Source organism: Mercenaria mercenaria, chromosome 6 (assembly GCF_021730395.1).
Source record: "Mercenaria mercenaria strain notata chromosome 6, MADL_Memer_1, whole genome shotgun sequence".
Classification (NCBI taxonomy): domain Eukaryota; kingdom Metazoa; phylum Mollusca; class Bivalvia; order Venerida; family Veneridae; genus Mercenaria; species Mercenaria mercenaria.
The window spans coordinates 660,291-681,211 of record NC_069366.1 but is presented as its reverse complement, the minus strand read 5'-3'; the positions used below and the strand labels follow the sequence as shown (position 1 = coordinate 681,211).

General features: G+C 36.0%; 1 protein-coding gene across 1 annotated transcript; it reads right to left on the bottom strand.

Moving 5' to 3' along the window:
• Positions 1–473: 473 nt before the first annotated feature.
• LOC123550698 (uncharacterized) lies at positions 474–20,717 on the bottom strand. The gene is made up of 7 exons (XM_053544940.1): positions 20,472–20,717; positions 9,629–9,765; positions 6,766–6,858; positions 5,921–6,053; positions 3,485–3,593; positions 1,482–1,536; positions 474–594 (listed from the first exon to the last, which is right to left on the bottom strand). Exons 2-7 carry the CDS (start codon positions 9,704–9,706, stop codon positions 496–498), a joined length of 567 nt encoding a protein of 188 aa, XP_053400915.1. The 5' UTR covers positions 9,707–9,765; positions 20,472–20,717; the 3' UTR covers positions 474–495.
• Positions 20,718–20,921: the final 204 nt, after the last annotated feature.

Here is a 20,921-nt window from a genome sequence, read left to right as displayed (position 1 = left end):
ATACAACTTATTTAAAATTCAAAAAACACTAGCACAATGACGGCATTATAACCGAAATGTAAATCCTATTTCAACAGTTGATGTAATGTATATTATTAGAACACATTCAAAACTGACTAATAATATAATGTTCAGTCTCAGCATTTTATTAATTAGCACAAAAAATACTGAACCATTTGTCACTCTTGTTCAGACATTGTAGGCCTTTCTCACTTGTTAGTCTAAACTGAGGAAAATAATACAAAGCTTCACCACAGTCAGAATCATTGATTCAATAAATAAATAGACTTATAACTGAATATTAAAATTATCTACCTGCATCACTATACACTGAGAATTGACAGTTATTGCCAGCGAAACCGTAGTACTGAAAAACGTAATTAAGGAAATATGCGGCTTGGCACGTCACATAATGAAAATGACAGATTTCATACATTTTGGTTCCTCAAATAAATGGATTTCGTATATTTTAGGGTATTCTAAGTTGTAAACTCACTAATAAGATCTGTCCCTGACTGATACAACAAACCCACTTTGTCCGTTTCTGTTCACCGTTGTCGAATTCTCCCATAACTGAACAAGGTTTAGTGCGACCTGTGGGAAAAAAAGAACTTATAAGTGTCTCGTACTTTGAAATAAAAAAGTAGATCTTAGCTTTGGGACATCTGAAATTGTAATGTGGACCTTATCTCCGCTACCTGTAAAACTTACCTCCTCAATCTGATAAATAAATCCTTGACCTGAGAATTAATAACGTAAACCTTATCTTCGCGACCTAAGAAATAGTAACGTAGACCTTAAGAAATTGTAACGTAGATCTTAGCTCCAAGACCTGAGAAATAGTAACATTGGCCTTAACTCCAAGACCTGAGAAATAGGGACGTAGACCCGGCTTAGCTCCACGACCTGAGAAATAGTAGCGTAAACCTTAGCTCCACAACCTTAGAAATAGTAAGGTAGACCATAGCTCCTTAGGCTGAGAAACAGTAACGTAGACCTTAGCTCAAAAACCTGAGAAATAATGACGAAGACCTTAGCTCAGCAACCTGAGAAATAATGACAAAGACCTTAGCTCAGCGACCTGAGAAATAATGACGAAGACCTTAGCTCAGCGACCTGAGAAATAATGACGAAGACCTTAGCTCAGCGACCTGAGAAATAATGACGAAGACCTTAGCTCAGCAACCTGAGAAATAATGACGAAGACCTTAGCTCAGCGACCTGAGAAATAGAAAGTATACAAAGTCATTCCACTAAGGGCGATCGGCAGCACATATATGGTCAGCGAGAATGTTATCGGAAGTATATGAACAGCGATTGAAGGCGGTAAGTGAAGTTTTCGAGAATGAGCCGCTGTACTGGTAAGTAGTAATTAAACTGAATACAAACAAGTTTTGTGAACTTTCTCTACGATCTATTTAAACTAAATAATAAGTATATACCAAACCTTTGTCAACAGTTAATAAATATAAATATATTACCTCGTCGCCAGGTTTGTAGTAAGAGAACTCTCCGGGACAAACTTGTAGCCGCCGTCTGCAACAAATTACAAATATAGAAACTGAGTCCTGCAGGACGTATGTTAAAAAGTCATCATTATCTTGACTTTAGATACGGGGGCATCCGTGGCCGAGTGGTTAAGGTCACTCGGGGCGTTGATTCTTCATGTGAAGAAGCCATCCAGCTGGCTTACGGAAGGTCGGTGGTTCTACCCAGGCACCCGCTCGTGATGAAATAATGCACCGAGGGGCACCTGGGGTCTTCCTCCACTGTCAAAGCTGGAAGAAAGTCGCCATAACACCTATAATTGTGTCGGTGCGACGTTAAACTCAACAAATTGACTTTAGGTACAGTTAGAAGTTGACTAAACCGATTTTGGTCAAGTAATAGATTTTAACATAAGATCATGTTAACTGAGCACGAAAAGTGACAAATGTCATGAAATATTACTTAAGGTAGTGGGCCGTAATGCCACTCGGCATGTACGTATTCTCCGTAAGCGCTTTTGGCATTTCCCGCTTTTTTACAGAAAGTTATGACAAGTGCGCACTAAGCTACATTACGCCCGGAGAAAGGCGACTTATCTTACGAGAATACGTATTTACACGAAAATTGCCGATTTCATTTCCGGTCTACTACCTTAAATGAAATTACTCACCTTTAAACTCTGAACCTAAGCACATTTATTGCAAAAGCCTGTATTGTAAGCAGTTGTGGGATTGTTTTTATATCGGAAGAAGTTCTTGTTGTCGGGTGACGTTTCTGTCATTATTCTAGGTACCAGGGAGTACCTGGACAGAATCACCGAACTTCCGCATGTCAGCCGGTTAGAATTATTATATGAAACAAGTCTTTGCCCCATGCAAGCACTTAGGTTTCGAATCCACAGTGGTACTGAGCAACTGATTCAGTGTTAGCAACTAAATTAAGCCACTAGCAAGTGGTTACATATACTAAAGGGATAACTCCTTCATTATTTAAAAAAAACACGAATTCTTGATGTCAAACTGCCATATCTATTTAATTCTTCCCAAATACTCTTTTATTTGTTATATATTCCAGTTTGACTTCGCCTGCTTGAAGTAAGCCTGTGTTCACTTCACGTCCTGTATTTGCATGTGAGGCTTGTTTGTAGGTCACTGTGTAGGTTTAGTAGTAGTTTGACCAGGTCGTAAGATTTCAGCATAATATACAAAAGGGGTTATTTCCCTTGGGAATAACTGTAAACCATTTCTACATTCCATTTGGGTGAGGGGTTTAAAATATTAAAACTTGTCGGTGTAATTTAAGCCGTATAAAAAGATATACAACCGAAGTGACTGAACTTCCTTGTTGTTGAAATAAAACCTTCTTATCGGACAAATAAGCTTTTTCAATACTAATGTAAACAGTTTTGAGGCGTTTACATGTTTGACAAGTGCAACAAAGAAAGGCCGTATTTTTTTTTTTGTAACGTGAAATGCTAGATTGATTCTCTGGTTTCAAGTCAAAACGGGAAATACCCTCAGAAGTTTTCAAGTTATAAATTGTTGTTCCAGATATATATTTAGCTTTGATAGTATAGTCATCTTTTGAGGTGTGAAGAAACGTTCTTTACTGGTTCTTAAATGCTGACCTTGCAAAAATGTCCACTTTCAGAGCACCCATATTTTATCGACTTCTTGATAGAAAATAAACAGCCTGAAAAGTGAGAACGAGTTAGCTAAAAACGACAAACAAGTCACTCCTCACCATTCCAACTACACCCCTCCCCCATTCTAACTACACCCCTCTCCCCACTCCCCGCCAAGCACCACCACCACCCTGCTGGAAGTACGATTGTTGTGCCTGACGATGTTGCCATACATGTATCATAATAGTACTTAAATAACTAAGCACGTGCATCTTTATCCCGACACTTCAACCATGAGCAATGGCCGAAATCCGGGAATGAAGTTTTCTACCACAAGACACCCAATAACCATTTTGTTACAAATTCCCTTACCTTGACCATGTCGGTATTTTAGTATTTCCTTTCTTGTCCAAAATTCCCTCCTTTAAAACCTGTTTCTTCGTACTCAGGTTTTTAACTCCGTTGTCGCGCGTGTCTATACCTGTATATACAATAACATTATTTGTTAGTTATAAAAAGTTATTACATGTATTTACTTAGACAAACAAATTGCAAAACAAGAAGCTGAAATCTCCTCTCCGCGCTTGGTGCTGCTATATGACCACTTTGCGCAGATTTGCCGAAAAATCCAACTCATTCGTTCATTCACTCATTCTCCAGTCTGCGACCGCTAGGCCATCATTACTAACACGAACTCAACAAGTCAACAGTCGTTATCATAACGTCGGTGGAACTCTAAATAAAACGTGTTCTGTAACAATAAGGTGCAGGTGTGCATAATGTTATACTGGTGTTTTAATGCCGATGATTCCACACTGTGAAACTTCAGTTAGAGGAGAAGACAGTTTCAAAATGAAAGTACAACATGGATAAAATGTTCTTCTACGGAGAGATGCATATCGAGGACATCAGACGAAATGGTTCAGTGGTAACACCGTCTGACTAAGAAACCAGGGGTTGTGAGTTCGATCCACCACTCCTCTAATCGAAATAACTAACTGTGATAGAGATAAGAGTCCCGTGTATGGGTGTTTTACACCTGACACGATAGAGAACCATATTCTCATCCATAAGGTTTGTCAAAATCCCGAGACGAACCATGGTTGACTTTTGGTATGCGAGAATAAAGACCCAGGGAAGCTTCTGGAACTGGAGAAACTTCTGTATTAACTTATATCATTAACTAACAGCCTTGTGGAGGAGTCGTCCATTATGCGATTTACTCTCCGATATAATTTTGTTGAACAAACCGTTACTACTTTGCCAATATCTTAAACATTCCTAAATATACCTTTTTTATTTAAGCATACTCTTAGATAAGCATAATGGTAATAACATATCAAAACTTCAGAAGTTTCAAATTACGTGAAGATTCATTCATATTTCTAACTCACCAAATGTTTTTTAAGTCACATTATACATAAACAAGTTGTGTTTTAGAAAACTGGTGAATACCATTTATTAGACACAGAAGAATAGATTTTGAATTTGACTAAAATGGTATAATATCATACAAATATCACATTATATTCCTAGATTTTGTTTTTGTTGTCATTTTCTCCCCCAATAACATTTGTAAATTCTAGAAATTTAGTGTATTTTTGTGACTTGAATAGGAAAATGTATAAATTTGTATGATATCATTACTTGATTTTGCTGAAAAGTTGTAATGTAATCAACAACATATTCTCCTTAATGTACGCTAAATTTCAAGAGAATAATTTTAATATTTTTTAAGACATTGGCAAAAAAGCTGTTTGGTTGAATATGTACCACATCTTGGGAGTACTGTGTGAAAAAATACTTGATAACCATTTAAATTTCAATCAAAATTTAAAGCTTTCATTGCTAAGAGAACAATGAAATATTAAGTAACTAACATTAACCCCAACAATAAATCGCATTATTTACGTGAGTATGCCCTGATTACCCTAAACAGAACAAAATGAAACATTACAGGCATACAAAAAAAGAATCAAAGCCCCGAAAGAAATGATACCAGTGCTTATTGAGTGATATTTTAACCGATACACCTGAAGAATCAACATTTCATTGTGCATAGACTGGTCATGATTTGAACAATGTTGGTAGAGGTCCACTAGACAATGCATCATGCCAAATATTTAACCTCTGTGCATTGTGGTTCAAGACAAGAAGATTTTTAAAGGTTTTTCCTATTCAACTCTATGTACAACTAAGTTTGCCCCAGGGTGGGGCCAATTTCAACCCTAACCTAACCCTAAACCTAGAGCGGAGTGATTCCGAATATTTCGAATGTGGATATAAAGTTTATAATTATTCTAGAATCCGTTGCTACTTATTTTTGTTGCTTAAAACATATTAGTACTCAGTTGTTCACATACTCACGCAATACCAAGACTATAAAAAATAAATATGGGATTGTTTTTTACACGTCCAGAATATTTGTGTAATGCGGTCACATAGAAATAGAAGGAAAACTCAAACGGCGCGAGGTTGAAACTTGGTAGTTGATTTAGAGCTATAGCCATGTGCGAAAGCACTGGCTAAAATATCTTAGTTGTGAACAGACCAAGTAGTCCAATTGGAAGACGCCGCCGTAGTACCTCCAACTAAAATGACAAACATTCGTTGGGAAAATATTCACATGTATGCCTGATTTATCAAGCCAGGGGCATGTCGAAGAACCAGAAAAGCTTCTGGTATTGGACAGTCAGAAATTTTATACTATCTTAGATAACGGCCAAACTTAGATGCACAAGTTTACAGTCCATTTAATGGAAGTTGGACGTACTACAGAAAAATGTGGCATGTAGTTCTGAGACTTACCATTTGTTTCTACTGGTTCGGCACCAAGAATAATGCCCAGCAGACGACATATTGTATATTTCTCCTCGGCTGTGTCTGCGTCAAATTCTAACACTTTATTGTTGCGGAAACGGATAACAATATGAAGGTTTTCCTGAAAAAAAGAATTTTGTTCACACAAAGAATGTTCACAACGCCTTCCCCGACATATTGAAGAAAAAACTACGATTATGTTTTCCTTACGTGACTTGAACGAAATAGCAATTTTGCGTTAAAATCCCGCATATTAAACAAATCTATAGACTTTGGAATTTGTAAATTGCTGATTAAAGTCCCACAAGGTTTTTAATTTTATGTTAAAACAGACTAAACAACAGTCTAATTAGAGAATGTGCATAATAACATGGTTAGAAAAGGACTAATTTAAATATTGTACTTATACTATCAGCGCCATGATAATAATGCTTCCTCTTATCTGAACCAAATATTCAAACCTTTATTACCAAAGTCATTATGGGCCTTTAAAAGTACTGTCTTCAGCACTGTTGTTCAGGACAGTCCTTTCAGTTTATGACTACTACTACCAGATGAAAAAAAAATCATAGTAATTTTTTTGCAACGTAATATTATATTTGCTGGTTTAAAAGTCAATCTAAATGACAAAGATTGTAATAAATTGTAACCTTTAAAATGTTTATTTTCCATCTGTTTCCAATCTGGAGGGCACTGACTGTATGTATACAAGATTCGTTTGCTCAAAACTGTAGTAGTCAAAGTTCACGACTTTCACATATTTTGGATCGTATTTTACACATGTATCATTTTATAGGAGTACAAGAGAAAACCCGCCTATACATAATCATTACCTCAGAATCATATTGCTCTAGGTTCAAGAAGTCGTAGGCTTTGGAAATCTTTCCTCTCTCTATGAGACTGATCCTTTTGCAGGAAAAGTCGATCTGAAAGTTAAAGAAAAATATATAGTAGGCTCAGTCAAGACTTTGAACACTCAGATATAGGTCCTGCATATGTATAAAATGTGATTGATCAAACATCGTTTTTGCGGTTTGTGCAAACTAAATGCACGAAGATAGAATAAATATTGCCTGATCAAAGAAAAGTATATGCATTGGTTTTATAGATAATAGATTACTTGAAATGTTTCCCATCATTTAACAAGATCGATTAATGTAAAAGTTATTTTACTAAAGTTGGCGTGGGCCAGGAAGTTAAAATAAAGATAACTATGAATACAAACGTTACATCTCAATTAAGCATAATAAAAGAATGTTGCTTAAACATTTGCAACGCAGCCTTTGAGAGTACTCTAAATAAAAAGAAATAAATAAAGGTTAACAGATGAGCTATATAGGGTCATTATGACCCTCTTGTTTACAAAATTATGTCCCTTTTTCAACACCGCAATTTTTGGTTAAGTTTTTGTATTCAAGCTGGCATATCAGTACTCGCTATTGGGAATGGATTGAAACTTCACACACTTGTTCACTGTGATGATCTGACGGTTTCATACTTCTACTTTGCATTTTCATAAAATTAAGCCGCTTTTTCGACTTTTATATTTATTCAATTGACGAAGCTGTAAAATGAAGCGTTGATGTCCTCTGACAGCTCTTGTTATTGACACATATAGTTAGCAGAATGAATGATCGTAACACAAAGTTTTTTTCAGTTCAGTTAGAGAAAATCATCTTTAACCTTCAGCCTGCTGGCAACAAGTGATTCTGCCTTTGCGACCAGTGCAGACCAAGATCAGCCTGTACGTCCGTGCAGGCTGATCATGGTCTGCAGTCAGTAAATTTTTAGTGAACACCCCTTCGAATAATAAATGTTACTGCCCAGATTGAATGATGGACCAATCCATTTTAGCAAGGTTAAGATATGTAAGTGCTTTTTGCATTGTTTTAAAGAAAATAAATTAATATTCAAATTAGTGAACTTAGCGCAAATATCGGTTAAAAACATTAATAACCGGTATGTTGTTAGTACCAGTAGATAAATGGTTTATAGCGGTGGAAGAACAATTCATGAGATAATAGTTTGTACAGTTTTTCAAGGAATTTATTTAATTTTTTAAGGTTTCTTTTGAATGGTTTTATTTCAGTTTAGACCACAGTTACTTATGTGCTTGTGAACAGATAGAAAATATTATTAGTCGTCTTATAAAACAATACATTAGATAAGGGGTTTCACATTCTTAGTACATTTGTGTTTAACACAACACTGACACGAAAATGTGTCATTTGATGACTTTCCAGCCTTGATGGTACTAGAGGAAGACCCCAGGTGCCCCTCCATGCATGGTACTACAGGAAGACCCCAGGTGTCCCTCCACGCATGGTACTAAAGGAAGACACCAGGTGCCCCTACACGCATGGTACTAAAGGAAGACCCCAGGTGTCCCTCCACGCATGGTACTAAAGGAAGACACCAGGTGCCCCTACACGCATGGTACTAAAGGAAGACCCCAGGTGTCCCTACACGCATGGTACTAAAGGAAGACACCAGGTACCCCTACACGCACGGTACTAAAGGAAGACACCAGGTGCCCCTTCATGCATGGTACAAGAGGAAGACCCCAGGTGCCCCTCCATGCAAGGTTCTAAAGGAAGACCCCAGGTGCCCCTCCATGCATGTTACTGAAGGAAGACCCCGGACAAACTAACTAAAAGTAGAATGGGACATATCAATGGTAGGGGACTAATCACCAACAAGTAGAATGGGACATTTCGAAGGCGAGAGAGCTAATCAGCTATAGGTTTGACTGGTAATTCCGTCGAATGCGGGAGTGTTAGTTAATTATACATTTAACTGGTCGTTTCGGCGAAGATAAGGCAGCTAGTTAACAACAAGTAGAATGGGACATTTCGAAGGCGGGAAAGCTATTTAACTTTAAGTGGAATGGAACATTTCGGGTGTGGAGGAGCAAGTACAAGTACAATGGGACACTGCGAAGGCGGAGGTGCTAGTTAACTACAAGTACAGTAGGGCATGTCAATTTCTGAATGGATAACTGAACATACAGTAAGAAACTGCAGTTCTCTGGATAAACTCATCCGCATTCTCTCCAATTTGTTTTAGTCATAAACTTTGTGATGCATAATTTTTCAATAGCATGTGTATTTATAGGTTATTTGTATCGAGTAATATGCACGAGTTCTACAGCGGAAATACTGCGCGACTTTAGGATCGCAATATTTTTCCGCGAAAGAACGAGTGCATATTTTTCGATGCAAATCTAATAATCTTTTTATTACATACGCATTTATACTTAAACGTTTTACATAAATGATATAAACTTGTTCTTAAGCATGAGTAAAACTGAAAAATATCGTCGTTAAAGAACTTTTAAACGTCACAAATGACGTCACACACCCGATATGAAATCTGAACGTCAATATGAAAAAAATATTAACGTTTTAGGTTCCATTGAAATTTAACGAAGTAGATCTAAATAAATGAGTATTTACAGGTTATTAGATTTGTATCGAGAAATATGCACGAGTTCTACAGCGGAAATATTGCGCGAGTTTAGGAATGCGAAATAAAAAGATTATTAGATTTGCATCGAGAAATATGCACTCGTTCTTTCGCGGAATAATATTGCGCTCCTAAAGTCGCGCAATATTTCCGCTGCAGAACTCCTGCATATTTCTCGATACAAATCTAATAACCTATAAATATTTTATACACATCCGGTTTCTTGGGTACCTGAAATATCGTCCTTTTTCCAGACTTTGTGTAGATTCCAAAGTTGTGGGCGGAGTTAAGCGTAAACACCTCCCCCATCGTGATTGCAACTGGTTATTAAGTATTCAACATAGCCCCATGAGGTACATGTATGCGACCTGGAAAAAAACAACAAATATTAATATAATACAAATAACTGAGTTTCTTAACTGTAAATAAAAAAGGTAATTTTATACTGTAAAAAATCTGATACATAATCTATAAATTTCACCTAATTATAGTGTAGGGGATCAACATAATATAGAATTACAGCTGTGGGAAATTTGAGTCTATGTCTATGACTCTGCTCTAGAACGAGGAAATTTGAGTCTATGTCTATGACTCTGCTCTAGAACGAGGAAATTTGAGCCTATGTCTATGACTCTGCTCTAGAACGAGGAAATTTGAGTCTATGTCTATGACTCTACTCTAGAACGAGGAAATTTGAGTCTATGTCTCTAGAACGAGGAAATTTGAGTCTATGTCTATGACTCTACTCTAGAACGATGTTCTATAAATGATCTGAATCAAAAATCATCCAGTTCGTTTGAAATAGCCTAATAGATTCTTTGCAAACAAAAGCATTATGAAGCCCGCCATTATTAGGCCTATTCCTTACCGACTGTATGGCTGCATTCGGGACGATGTGAGAGGGGGAATTTGGGATTTTTGTATTATATTTCACAGTTTATAAGTACAGTCGAACCCGTTACTGGCAGGTGGACTTTATTCACATGCAAATATGCACGTACAAGATAAAAAAAACAAGCAGTGGTGGTCTTTAACACAGGTTTAACTGTAATGTAATTAAAGAGAAAAGTCCCTTCAGGTGTTTAGGATCCTTTATAGATAAAGTTGAACATGCATTTATGTAGTATGATGACATAAAGATACTGAGTATAAAGTAAGTTTTAAACGTAGCCATCATTAAATGTGCGACAGTAGTTTCTTTTTTTTTTTTCAAGTAAATTATCTTAAACATTTATCAAAATTTCCAGGTACTCATCCATTATCTTACACTAGAGAATCTTGAGTGTATATGCATGTACTTAATGATTTTAATGTTGTAACTTTTCACAGTTGGTGCATAAGATAAAACATTGTGCGTGTTTGTAAAACACCCAACCGTATGCGTATATTCTCACATACCCTAAAGACCTAGAGGTAATCTGATTCTCTTCTCCCATGCCCTAAAAACCAAAAGTTAAAATAGGCTATCGATGGATTGTATTTTCTTTTTTCTTTTTTGTTTCCTAATAGTCATGATACATGAATGTCGAAAGTAACGATCCAATAACTATTGCCCAACAGTCAACACAAAGGTGCCAATGTCTACAGTAAGTATGGTTCACTATAACCTGAGTTCTGTCTTACTGAAAATAGAAGGAACTTTTTTCTGCAAGAAAAAACTAAAACCTCTTCAAAGACAGGTAAAAAGTTATTTCGTGTATGTAATTCAACTTTACCCTTATCATGCTAAACACGATTGATTCTGCCTTTGCGACCAGTGTAGATCATGATCAGCCTGCACATCCGTGCAGTCTGATCATGATCTGCACTGTTCGCCATACAGTCAGTATTGTTTTGGTAAGCCCCCCTTTTTACAGTTAATGGTACTGTCCAAATTGAAAGAGTGACAGGTTTATTATTGAATTTTAGCAGGGAAAGGGCGATCAACCAAACAATCTAACCACCGCTTACATTAAGCATGTCATACAGATCTGATATGTACACTCGTATAACTGGGTTGTCAACATTGAAAAACGCAATAAAACTCTCGTATCAATGGTATCTAAAGCCTACTTTAGAGTTACTTCTCATCAAAGAGATTTGAACATCTTAAATGATATTGTAAACCATGCTACTTCTCATTCATAAAGAAAAGAGAGCACGTTTAACACCTTACATTTATTTGAATAAAAGATTGTCTTGATTTGGTAAGCCCACAGTAAGATCACTCGAAGACGAAGATGTACTCGAATAAAAAACAACATTTTTTTTACCTTAAACCTTAATTTTTAGTGGAATATATCATTTCAGTTAACAATACTTGAGAAATAATATAATAAAAGTTACGTCTTAGAATCGAAATAATATATCTCATTTAGTGATTTGCTCTTGAATAAATCATTGTTTGGAGTTCAGATGCGAAGGAATTATATCACGAGGGCGCAGCCCGAGTGATATAATAATACGCATCTGAATGACAAATAATGATTTATTCAAGAGCAAATCACTAAATGAGATATATTATTTCGATTCTAAGACGTAACTAAGTATTTTAAGTACATCCTTGATGACATTCATTAAACATTTGTGCGTTTTCAATCGGTTTCTATTCCAGCGCGCCGCGATGCCGTTTGACACCATGACGTAATAATTGTGACGTCAGAACAGTGATTTGTTGTATAATAATTCACTGTTTTGTGCCTTCTTTGTTTATAGGAAAATGAATCGGATCGTGTTAGAATTCCATATGACTGGTGTTTCTATAAGTCGTGTAATGTTATATCTGTTTCTGTCACAACTGAAATCAAAATGTGTTTGGCCGAAACAGAATTAATGTCACCTATTGTTATAATTGGGTAAAAGGAAATAGCTCAACAGGGGCGTAGCCAGGATTTGAAAAATGTACGCAGTACGAGGCACGAAGTGCCGAGGGGGGAGAGTGTGGGAGGGGTGCCCCCCTCGCACAGGTGGGGGTCCGGGGGGCCTCCCCGTGGAAAATTTTGAAAAAAAGAACATGAAAAGACACATTCTGGTGCATTTTAAGAAACGCATATAGCGAGATATAATGTTGTCAAAAAAGGAAATGATTAAAGTACAATAGGAGAGATCGCCCTGACGTCACACATCAACACATGTTTATCTGGCGGTGGGCAAAACAAAATGTTTTTACATCGTTTGTGTATGGGATCGGAATTTTCAATTTAATATAGATCTATAAAAGTTATCAATAAATTGCTTGTTTTATATTCTTTCTACTGATCAAAAAAAAATATTGATATCGTTTGTGTTTTAAGAAAGTTTAAGTTGTTAGAAAAACATCACTTTTAACAAAAAAGAAAACATGGACGCTCGGCGTCTGCCCACCGGTCTTTGTCTTATCAGTTCTAAAAATAGAACATACAACGGATTTGTATACAAACACGATCTCTCCTATTGTAGGAAAACATACGTTTCGACCTCTCCAATAGGTCTCATCAGGCGGTGATGAGTACATAATTTGATCTCATAGATGTCCCCGCGACATTTTTATTGTTGTTTTTAGTGTTGTTTTTATTTTTTTGTGTGTGTATTTTTATTAGTTTTGTATTTTTATTCAATTTTATACGGTTTTATGTAGACAGAAGTATTTTTCTTTGCTTTCTCTGCATGCTTCTGATTTTGTTATTGCCTCAATTATCAAAAACCAGTGCGAATCGTCGATGCCCAGACACATCGAAATCACGTATAACTTGGTCGATATCAATCTGGTGATTGCGATGGATATGCATCAGAGCGAGTCCAGTCAGCCGTTCATCGGTCATTGTATTTCTTAGATAAGTTTTAAGGCGGCGAAGGCTACTAAATGATCTTCCAGCAGAGGCCGTGGACACTGGCATTGTCAGGATGATCTCCAGCACAACATGTATGTTTGGGTATAGTTGATATGTTTCATCAACTGCCTCTGCCAAGCCTTGTATGGGCGAATCTGCTGCAACTCTCTTCCAGACGTCAAGTTCAGTATCTATTGCCTGGCAATCTATGAACGGAGAATACTCCTGCTTGATATCGGCCCACATTTCGGGCGAAAATTGCCGAAGTTTTGTTGGCAATAGATACTGAGCGTTCAGTCTTGAAGTCGAGAGGCACAGTCTGTCGTGCAGTTGGGACAAAAGGTGATCCATGAATGGTACAAACATATTCAACCTCCAGTATTCCTTTGGGGTTTCTGCGGCTATGTTATTCCTGTGTTGTTGCCTTGCAGCAACTCGAGGCTGACAGACATTGATGTCATGCTCAGTTGCCAAGGCGACAGCCTTTTCACAAAGTCCTCCAAAATACCCAATGTCATTGCGTCTCTCGGCCAGCAACCCATGAAGAACTTTAGCATGCTGTGCTGCTTTGACCAAGTCACATTGAGGGTCTTGCATTGAATCCGTCAAAGGATTCAATGTATCTAAGGGACCGCTGACGCAACACAAAGCGACAACAAAGTCAAAAGACAGGAAAAAAACATGCTCTTCAATATTTCATATTTCAAAAAGTCAAATCAGCCAAAAAAGTATTACGCAGTTGCGTAAACTGCGAAATGGGAGCTACGCCCTTGCTCAATGCTTCAAGCCTAAGATTTATGAATAATTTTCATTCATAAGAACGCGTCAAATTCAGCATCTGCTGTTTAAACGACGTTCTCCTCTGTCTTAAAAGTGCTCGAACTCATGTCGCAAACCTTCGGCTTATTATATAGGAACAAAATAGATTCGATCGCCACAATGTCGACTTTTGGTCATCTGATGGTTTTATCTTTCTTTTAATACATGTATTTTCTTCATTTTCATGTTACGGTACACTGTCTTTTTGGCGTGTTTTCATCTTTTTAATGTATACACAGTAAAAGATAGAATTATTGTATTGCAGTGAGACCTTGTTTACATTTACATAAAAAGAAGCAGACGATACTAAGAGCGGGGAACATATAATGATATAGGTGAGTGTCATTGATACCCATAGCACAGCCCATGACACTTAAAGGGGAATTTGCAGCATTTGGCAACATTTCTTATTAGAAAGAACTAGGTGAAACATTATCACTAACGAAAAAGTATCAAAATTGGACTACAAACAAAAAAGATATAGCCATTCGAATACCATCTATGTACTCAAATGGCAGCCATTTTGGGCATAGTGACATTATTTGGGCATTACCATATACGGAAAATCAGTGAATAACTACTAGGCCTAAGAGAAAATTATTGTGTGGGCCATAATATAATATGAACCTTGGTATGCGTGTAAAAGTGTATACCTAAAATTTAAGCTCCATGTTTAATTGTATTTAAAATAATTTTGCCATAAATACAATATCTGGTAATGCTCATATAAGGAAAGGACGATGACGTCACAGTGCCCAAAATGGCTGCCGTTTAATTAAATGATAGTATTTAAATTTCCGTATCTTTTTTGTTTGTAGTCCGATTTTCATATTTATTTCGCCAGTTTATAGTATTCATTGAATTCTTTCTAAATATATACATTGTCAAATGTTGAATATTCTCCTTTAAAATGATATATCCGGCATCAGTTCTGGTCAATACCTTTTTTTTTTAATAATAGCATTTAAAGACAAAAAGGTTCGATGGTTATGCTGAAAGTCACACACATTGCCGCTTTATTCAATGTATTGGTGATGTTTACCAGTACAGCTGTATCGGGTTCTGGCGCATACCATATCCAAACACTCCAATACCAGCATGTCAGTCCATTAAATTTCGTTTTGGTCTTTGCTTTTTGCACAAAACACGTTTATATTTAGTATTTAGTACAGATTTTTTTGTGTGCAAGAGATATGGAAATTGGTTTCTTGAATAGTATTATGCCTTACATGCCCTTGCAGATTCTTTACAACTTGAGACCCGACACCTCAGAGCTTTTCTGGATATCTGTATGAATCTTAATTTCTTTTTTCCCGTATTGTTGCACTTGACATGCATTTTCATTTGATATATGCATTATAAAGGTGCCATAAAACATTCGAATTTTCATGACTTAATTATATATAAACCCAAACGTGCACAGCTTTTTTTTACCGGGTATATAAAGACAGTTCAGTGTGTGCTATATAGCGCCAGTTGGAACCACATCTCACAGCAAAGCAAAACAAAAGTGTGTTCAGACCCTATTAGTCGCCTCTTACGATCATGCAAGGTTAAGGCATTAGTTCCAATTCTGTTCATACACAGATGTCGCCAAGAATAATATGACGCAGTTTTGTTTAAAAATAAAAATATGTTTCAGTTACTACTGATTAGTATCTTTCATACAATTACCAATATTTTTATCAGGAATATATCTGACTAGAGTTTATATTTAGGTACCCTGAGTTGAAAAGCCGGACCTACATAAAAGGCGCAAACATTTTCAAAGGTAAGTTGACAGGCTGTCGGGACAGATACTTGTCTAGTTAAGCGTCATAATAACCTTCTATATGTCAATATTGACTCTACCCTTAAGGCAATGCACATCATGTTATGCTCTTCATACTGAAATTGCACATCACCCAAAATTGATATATAAGGTCAATATCCTCAAAGCAATATCTCCAGTCCACAATTTATATGGCTGATAATGCTCGCGTACCTTGCAGCTTGCAGTGTTTGGCTTTACCATTGACTTTTACATGTTAGTTTTGCTACGTGTATAGGGGACATCTGGCGTTCCGTACTGCTGGAAACTGCAACACACCCTGGTGACCGAGCCCGCTGAATGTGTGGAATCAAACCCTTATGTATGGTTCTGAAGATTTCTTGCCTTGGGTATGGTGTAGCTATATTAAAAGGCCATGTTTCATTAACAATGACCTGTTTTGCATTCACAACCACAATACTGGTATTCACGTACACATTTATTCTCGCAAGCTTTATGATAGGTAAAGTTTTGTTCACGGGGAAAATGCATACGTTGTAGTAAGGTCCACAAACGGAATAGCTACATACGTTCACAAGCTTTACAGTTATTTTCACAAGCAGGAATGTTCACATGCCCTGGTATACAATGCAGATATGTTCATAAACCCTGCAATGCAATTTTGTTCCACCATCCTGGTATACAGTTCAGTTATATTCATAAGCATTAAATGTAGGCATGGTCATAAGCACTGGTGTACAAAACAGTTTAGTTCACAAATTGTGGGATACGGTATAGTTATGTCCGTTGTTCCATTTATATAGTGTATACTTGCAGGTTTTTAGATTTGTTTCCGGATAAATGACGGTACGCCATTACTTCCGGTTTATCAAACGTGCAGAATTACCTTAATTAACGGAGTGTAATAAATTTTAGTTATTTAGTCACTGGGCCAATCTTGCATATGACGCGAAATCTTGGTAAATTTACAAATCTAGTGGTATTAGTACACTCCATATCTATGTTAGGGCTAATCTACATGTATAATGAGTTTTTAGTGTGCAATATGAATCATGTTTGCGTGTCCTCGCGTCTCGTTTAATATAAACACTGATAAAAATGACCAAATTAAGAAACCATTAATGCTATCACTTAATGGTTTGGTTAACTAGAAGACTGATATATTAATTACACTGTTACCATTATCGTACAGTGAGGTCTTAACATATAAATTGACTTCTCCCAATAACAAAACGTTGTGTACAAAATCCATGTTGAGCAATGCATCAATTGCAAAGAAAAGAAACAGGAGTTTTCTGAAACAATGTATTTGTTGAAAGTTACTAACATTTTAGCCTGTGTGCGAGAGGTACATTTCATTCAAGAAAATAAAGTAAAGTTAGTTTTTGTGAAAGCTAGTCAGCGGTTTTTTTATTATGCTACTGTTACCGAAAAGCCTAATTTAGAACATTATCTGCATTCAGTTCAAAGGCATTAGAAATGACCTATATAAGCAGGCATACATTAAATAAGCTCCTGTGCTAAATTAATAAAACCAACTTATTTGATAACAAATACATGTATATCCATTTGTGAATACGATCTGGACTTTGATTTAAATGATTTTCTTCTTCAAGCATTTTTCCTACATTTTTACAATCTAGAATGACTTAGTTTTAAAGGTAACTTTCAATGCCTTTAACTATAATCAAAGTCGGAACATATGATATACATATAGCATACTTTCCGCAGCATACTGGTACCATAGATTGCAATCAATTTTCATTTAGAGTGTCTCTTTGAGCTAACTGCAATAAAGGACCAGCTGGTTCTCAGCTCGCCAATTGCTTATTGCACTAAAACAATGTAAAAAAATCAACGGTACACGAAGGTTTCGTGTGTTTTTTGTTATTTTCTTTGCGATGCTGAAACGTTAAGATGTGCCTGATAAAGAGGATCTCTCATATATGTTTGCTAGTAGGGGCCTATAAATGTATTAAAATATACCCCATCATAATTTCGTGTTTTTCTTGCTACGTGTAAGCTTTAACCTTTAGCCTGCTGGCGGCAAGTGGTTTTGCCTTTGCGACCAGAGCAGACCAAGATCAGTTGTGTGGATCATGGTCTGCACTGGTCGCTATTCAGTCAGTAAACTGTGGAACTGCCTAACCTGAATGATGGAACAGTCCATTTTATTTAGAAATTTAGCAGGGTAAATGTTAACTAAGTTTGACAATGCCAGGGCTTATCTCTGATATCATTGTAACAAGAAATATCTTTAAAAATGATGGTCGGCGAATTGTAATAAGGAAAGAAGTTTATGAATTTTTCATCTAACATTCATCTTTCATCTAACATTTTATCAAATTGCAAAACTAAACACCACACTTTAACAATTTAAATGGTTCTCTTTTAATTTTTCGCAAAGGTTTCGTAAGGTTGCAATTTTGTTTCGTTTATCCGTAGACGAATAATTACAGCAGTAGTTTGATGAAGATTCATGAAGCGGTTCATGAGAAGAGGTCATTAAACGTGTTTATATTTTTAGCTAAATTGGTCCCTATCCCCATTTATAACAAAATAGCAGGAGACCTTACGATATTGTTACACATCGAGTTTGATAAAAATCCATTACATTTTAGTGGTTAATGCGAAGAAAGGCATATCTACTTTTAGCTATAGTGGTCCCTAATAGAGCCCAAGTTCCTTTATAAATAAATTTGGAAGCGGACCTTATAATGATACTCCAGACCAAGTATGACAAAGATCCAGCAAGCTGTTCATGAGACGCTGTATAAAGGCATTTCTAGTTTTAGCTCTAGCAGCCCCTAAAAGGGGTTAAATGTCCCAGCTGAACAAAGTTGGCTGCGGGCCTAATAAAGATGCTACAAATCAGGTTTGATTAGAATACATGAGAAAAAATCAATTAAAGGATTTTTTTATTTATTATTTTTATTTATTTCTAAAATAGGCCAACTGATCCCGCTTTAACAAATGCATATTCGCTATTCACGAATCTTTGGACAATGACGTCACACTTATAAAAAAAAGTGAAGGTCAAGCAAAACATACAATTGTAATAATTTCAATATTTCTGTTTCATAAGCAAAGTTTGACCGTAGTCATATCACATAGATAAACTGTATGCAGCGTACCTTCATTTCAGTGTAATGAAATTCAGGCATTATATAGCATATATATAATAAAACAGATTTCAGCTGAGTTCAATATTTGCATACCATACTAAAGAAAAATGTTCATATATAATTAATCAGTTAAATAATTTATAACAAATATATCAAAGCAAACAAGTACTCATTTTAATATGCAATCTGAATAACTCACAAAAGCAAGAAACCTTTTCATATACAGACGACAATTGTAACAAGGAAAATCTTTTAAAAAGCACTTCTCTACATAAAAGACTCTTATCACACCCTTATTCATGTGATACGCAGACCGTATTCAGCACTTTCTTTAATTTGATATATGTTGATCACGTGCAATAGTATTGTGCAGCAACGTAACTCCAAATTATTTATATCACGTATGTAATAAGTAAGTTATTGCATCAAAGGTACACCAGTATATCCTACATATTTGAAAGGTAAGTGACCTATATGAAACGTATCCTTTCAAAAATTACTTAACCACATTAAAATACATTATGAGAGGTTAACCACATTTAGGGTATGTTTTCTCTCTAAAAATAGCTATAACACGTCATGTTAATACTTATGGTCTCATGGATGAAAGAATGCATAATACATTGATTTTTATCTGTACAATATGAATAGGCATTTTGGTAATTTTCCACAATATACTTCAAATGAAAATTTATAAATAACATTGCCGAATGTAAAAAACAAAACAAACAAAGATAAACCCATGAGACATGATCATGAAACCATTTTACAGTCGGTAAGTGGCTGGAGTATCCACATACAGGTCCTGGGTCCAACAAAGTTCCGACCTGTGTCTGATATAGTATTATGAACCGAATCAATTATTTTTAGATATTATTGTAACATGTGTATTAATTAACAAATTGTCACTACATGGATACAAGAAAAGGATACGTGAAAGAAAATCCTTTTTAAATCTGATAGTAAATGTGTGATGTCTAGGACAGTAAACTTTTATTTATTATAACATGTAGAGAGAGATAGTACTTTGCTAACCGACTTGAGTAAAATTTCCTTACGCTTAATATTTATTATTAATTATCAAAGTGATCCGAAGTTCACTACAAATATGCTTCACCCTATAAACTGATAAATTACATGTCTGAACGTCACCCCCAAGCAAATTACTTTTATTTATGTGTGGTACATCATCATTATATTCATGTAAATATAATTATTGAATTTATATCAACATAAACCCGAGTTACACAAAGAAACGTTATTTTCAAGTGAAAATACTTGATTACAGACAACACTTAGTCTGCATATAAATTTTAACAACCCCTGCCCATCCGATCCCTTCAATATACTATTATTAGGACGCGGGCATAGAGCATTTTAATACTGAACATAGGCGGACGTCCTCACGAACACCGACACATATAAAAAGAAATTTCTCTGTAATTATGTATTTTTCGTTTGGGCTTGACAGGCATTTTATCAGTCTGGTCATACCATTTTCATCCCAGATCAAATACTCTGGTTTCAACCATATATCAATGACATAGCAGCAAAATATATTTTATACTTACTGCCAGTAATGAAACTATAAATCCAAAAATATATCCAGTTATTCTACACCTTTTTTCCTTTGAACATTTCAGATCGACTTGCAATCAATAAAAATCTACTAAAATCAATCAGGTAACAATATGGAGATATTTCATTTTAACTATATAATTAATCAACTTCGTATTGACAGGTTTAACATATCCAAATGAAAAGCGTCCCACTGTCGCGCTATCATGTAAAATTACAACCCGGAAGATCCCAACGATAGCGTTTGATTATTTACCTGTTGTAAGTATCTGGTTTTAAACGGATTTCTACATTTATAGTGTGGCGCACCAAACCATGCATGTATATAGCTGCCAGCGGCTCTCTCGAAGGCTTCTAGTACTTGTAATTAAAGGATAATACAAGATACTGAAGACGCTAGCGTGCCGCGTGTGAAGCACCCGCTTACGAGCCTCGTATCCGAA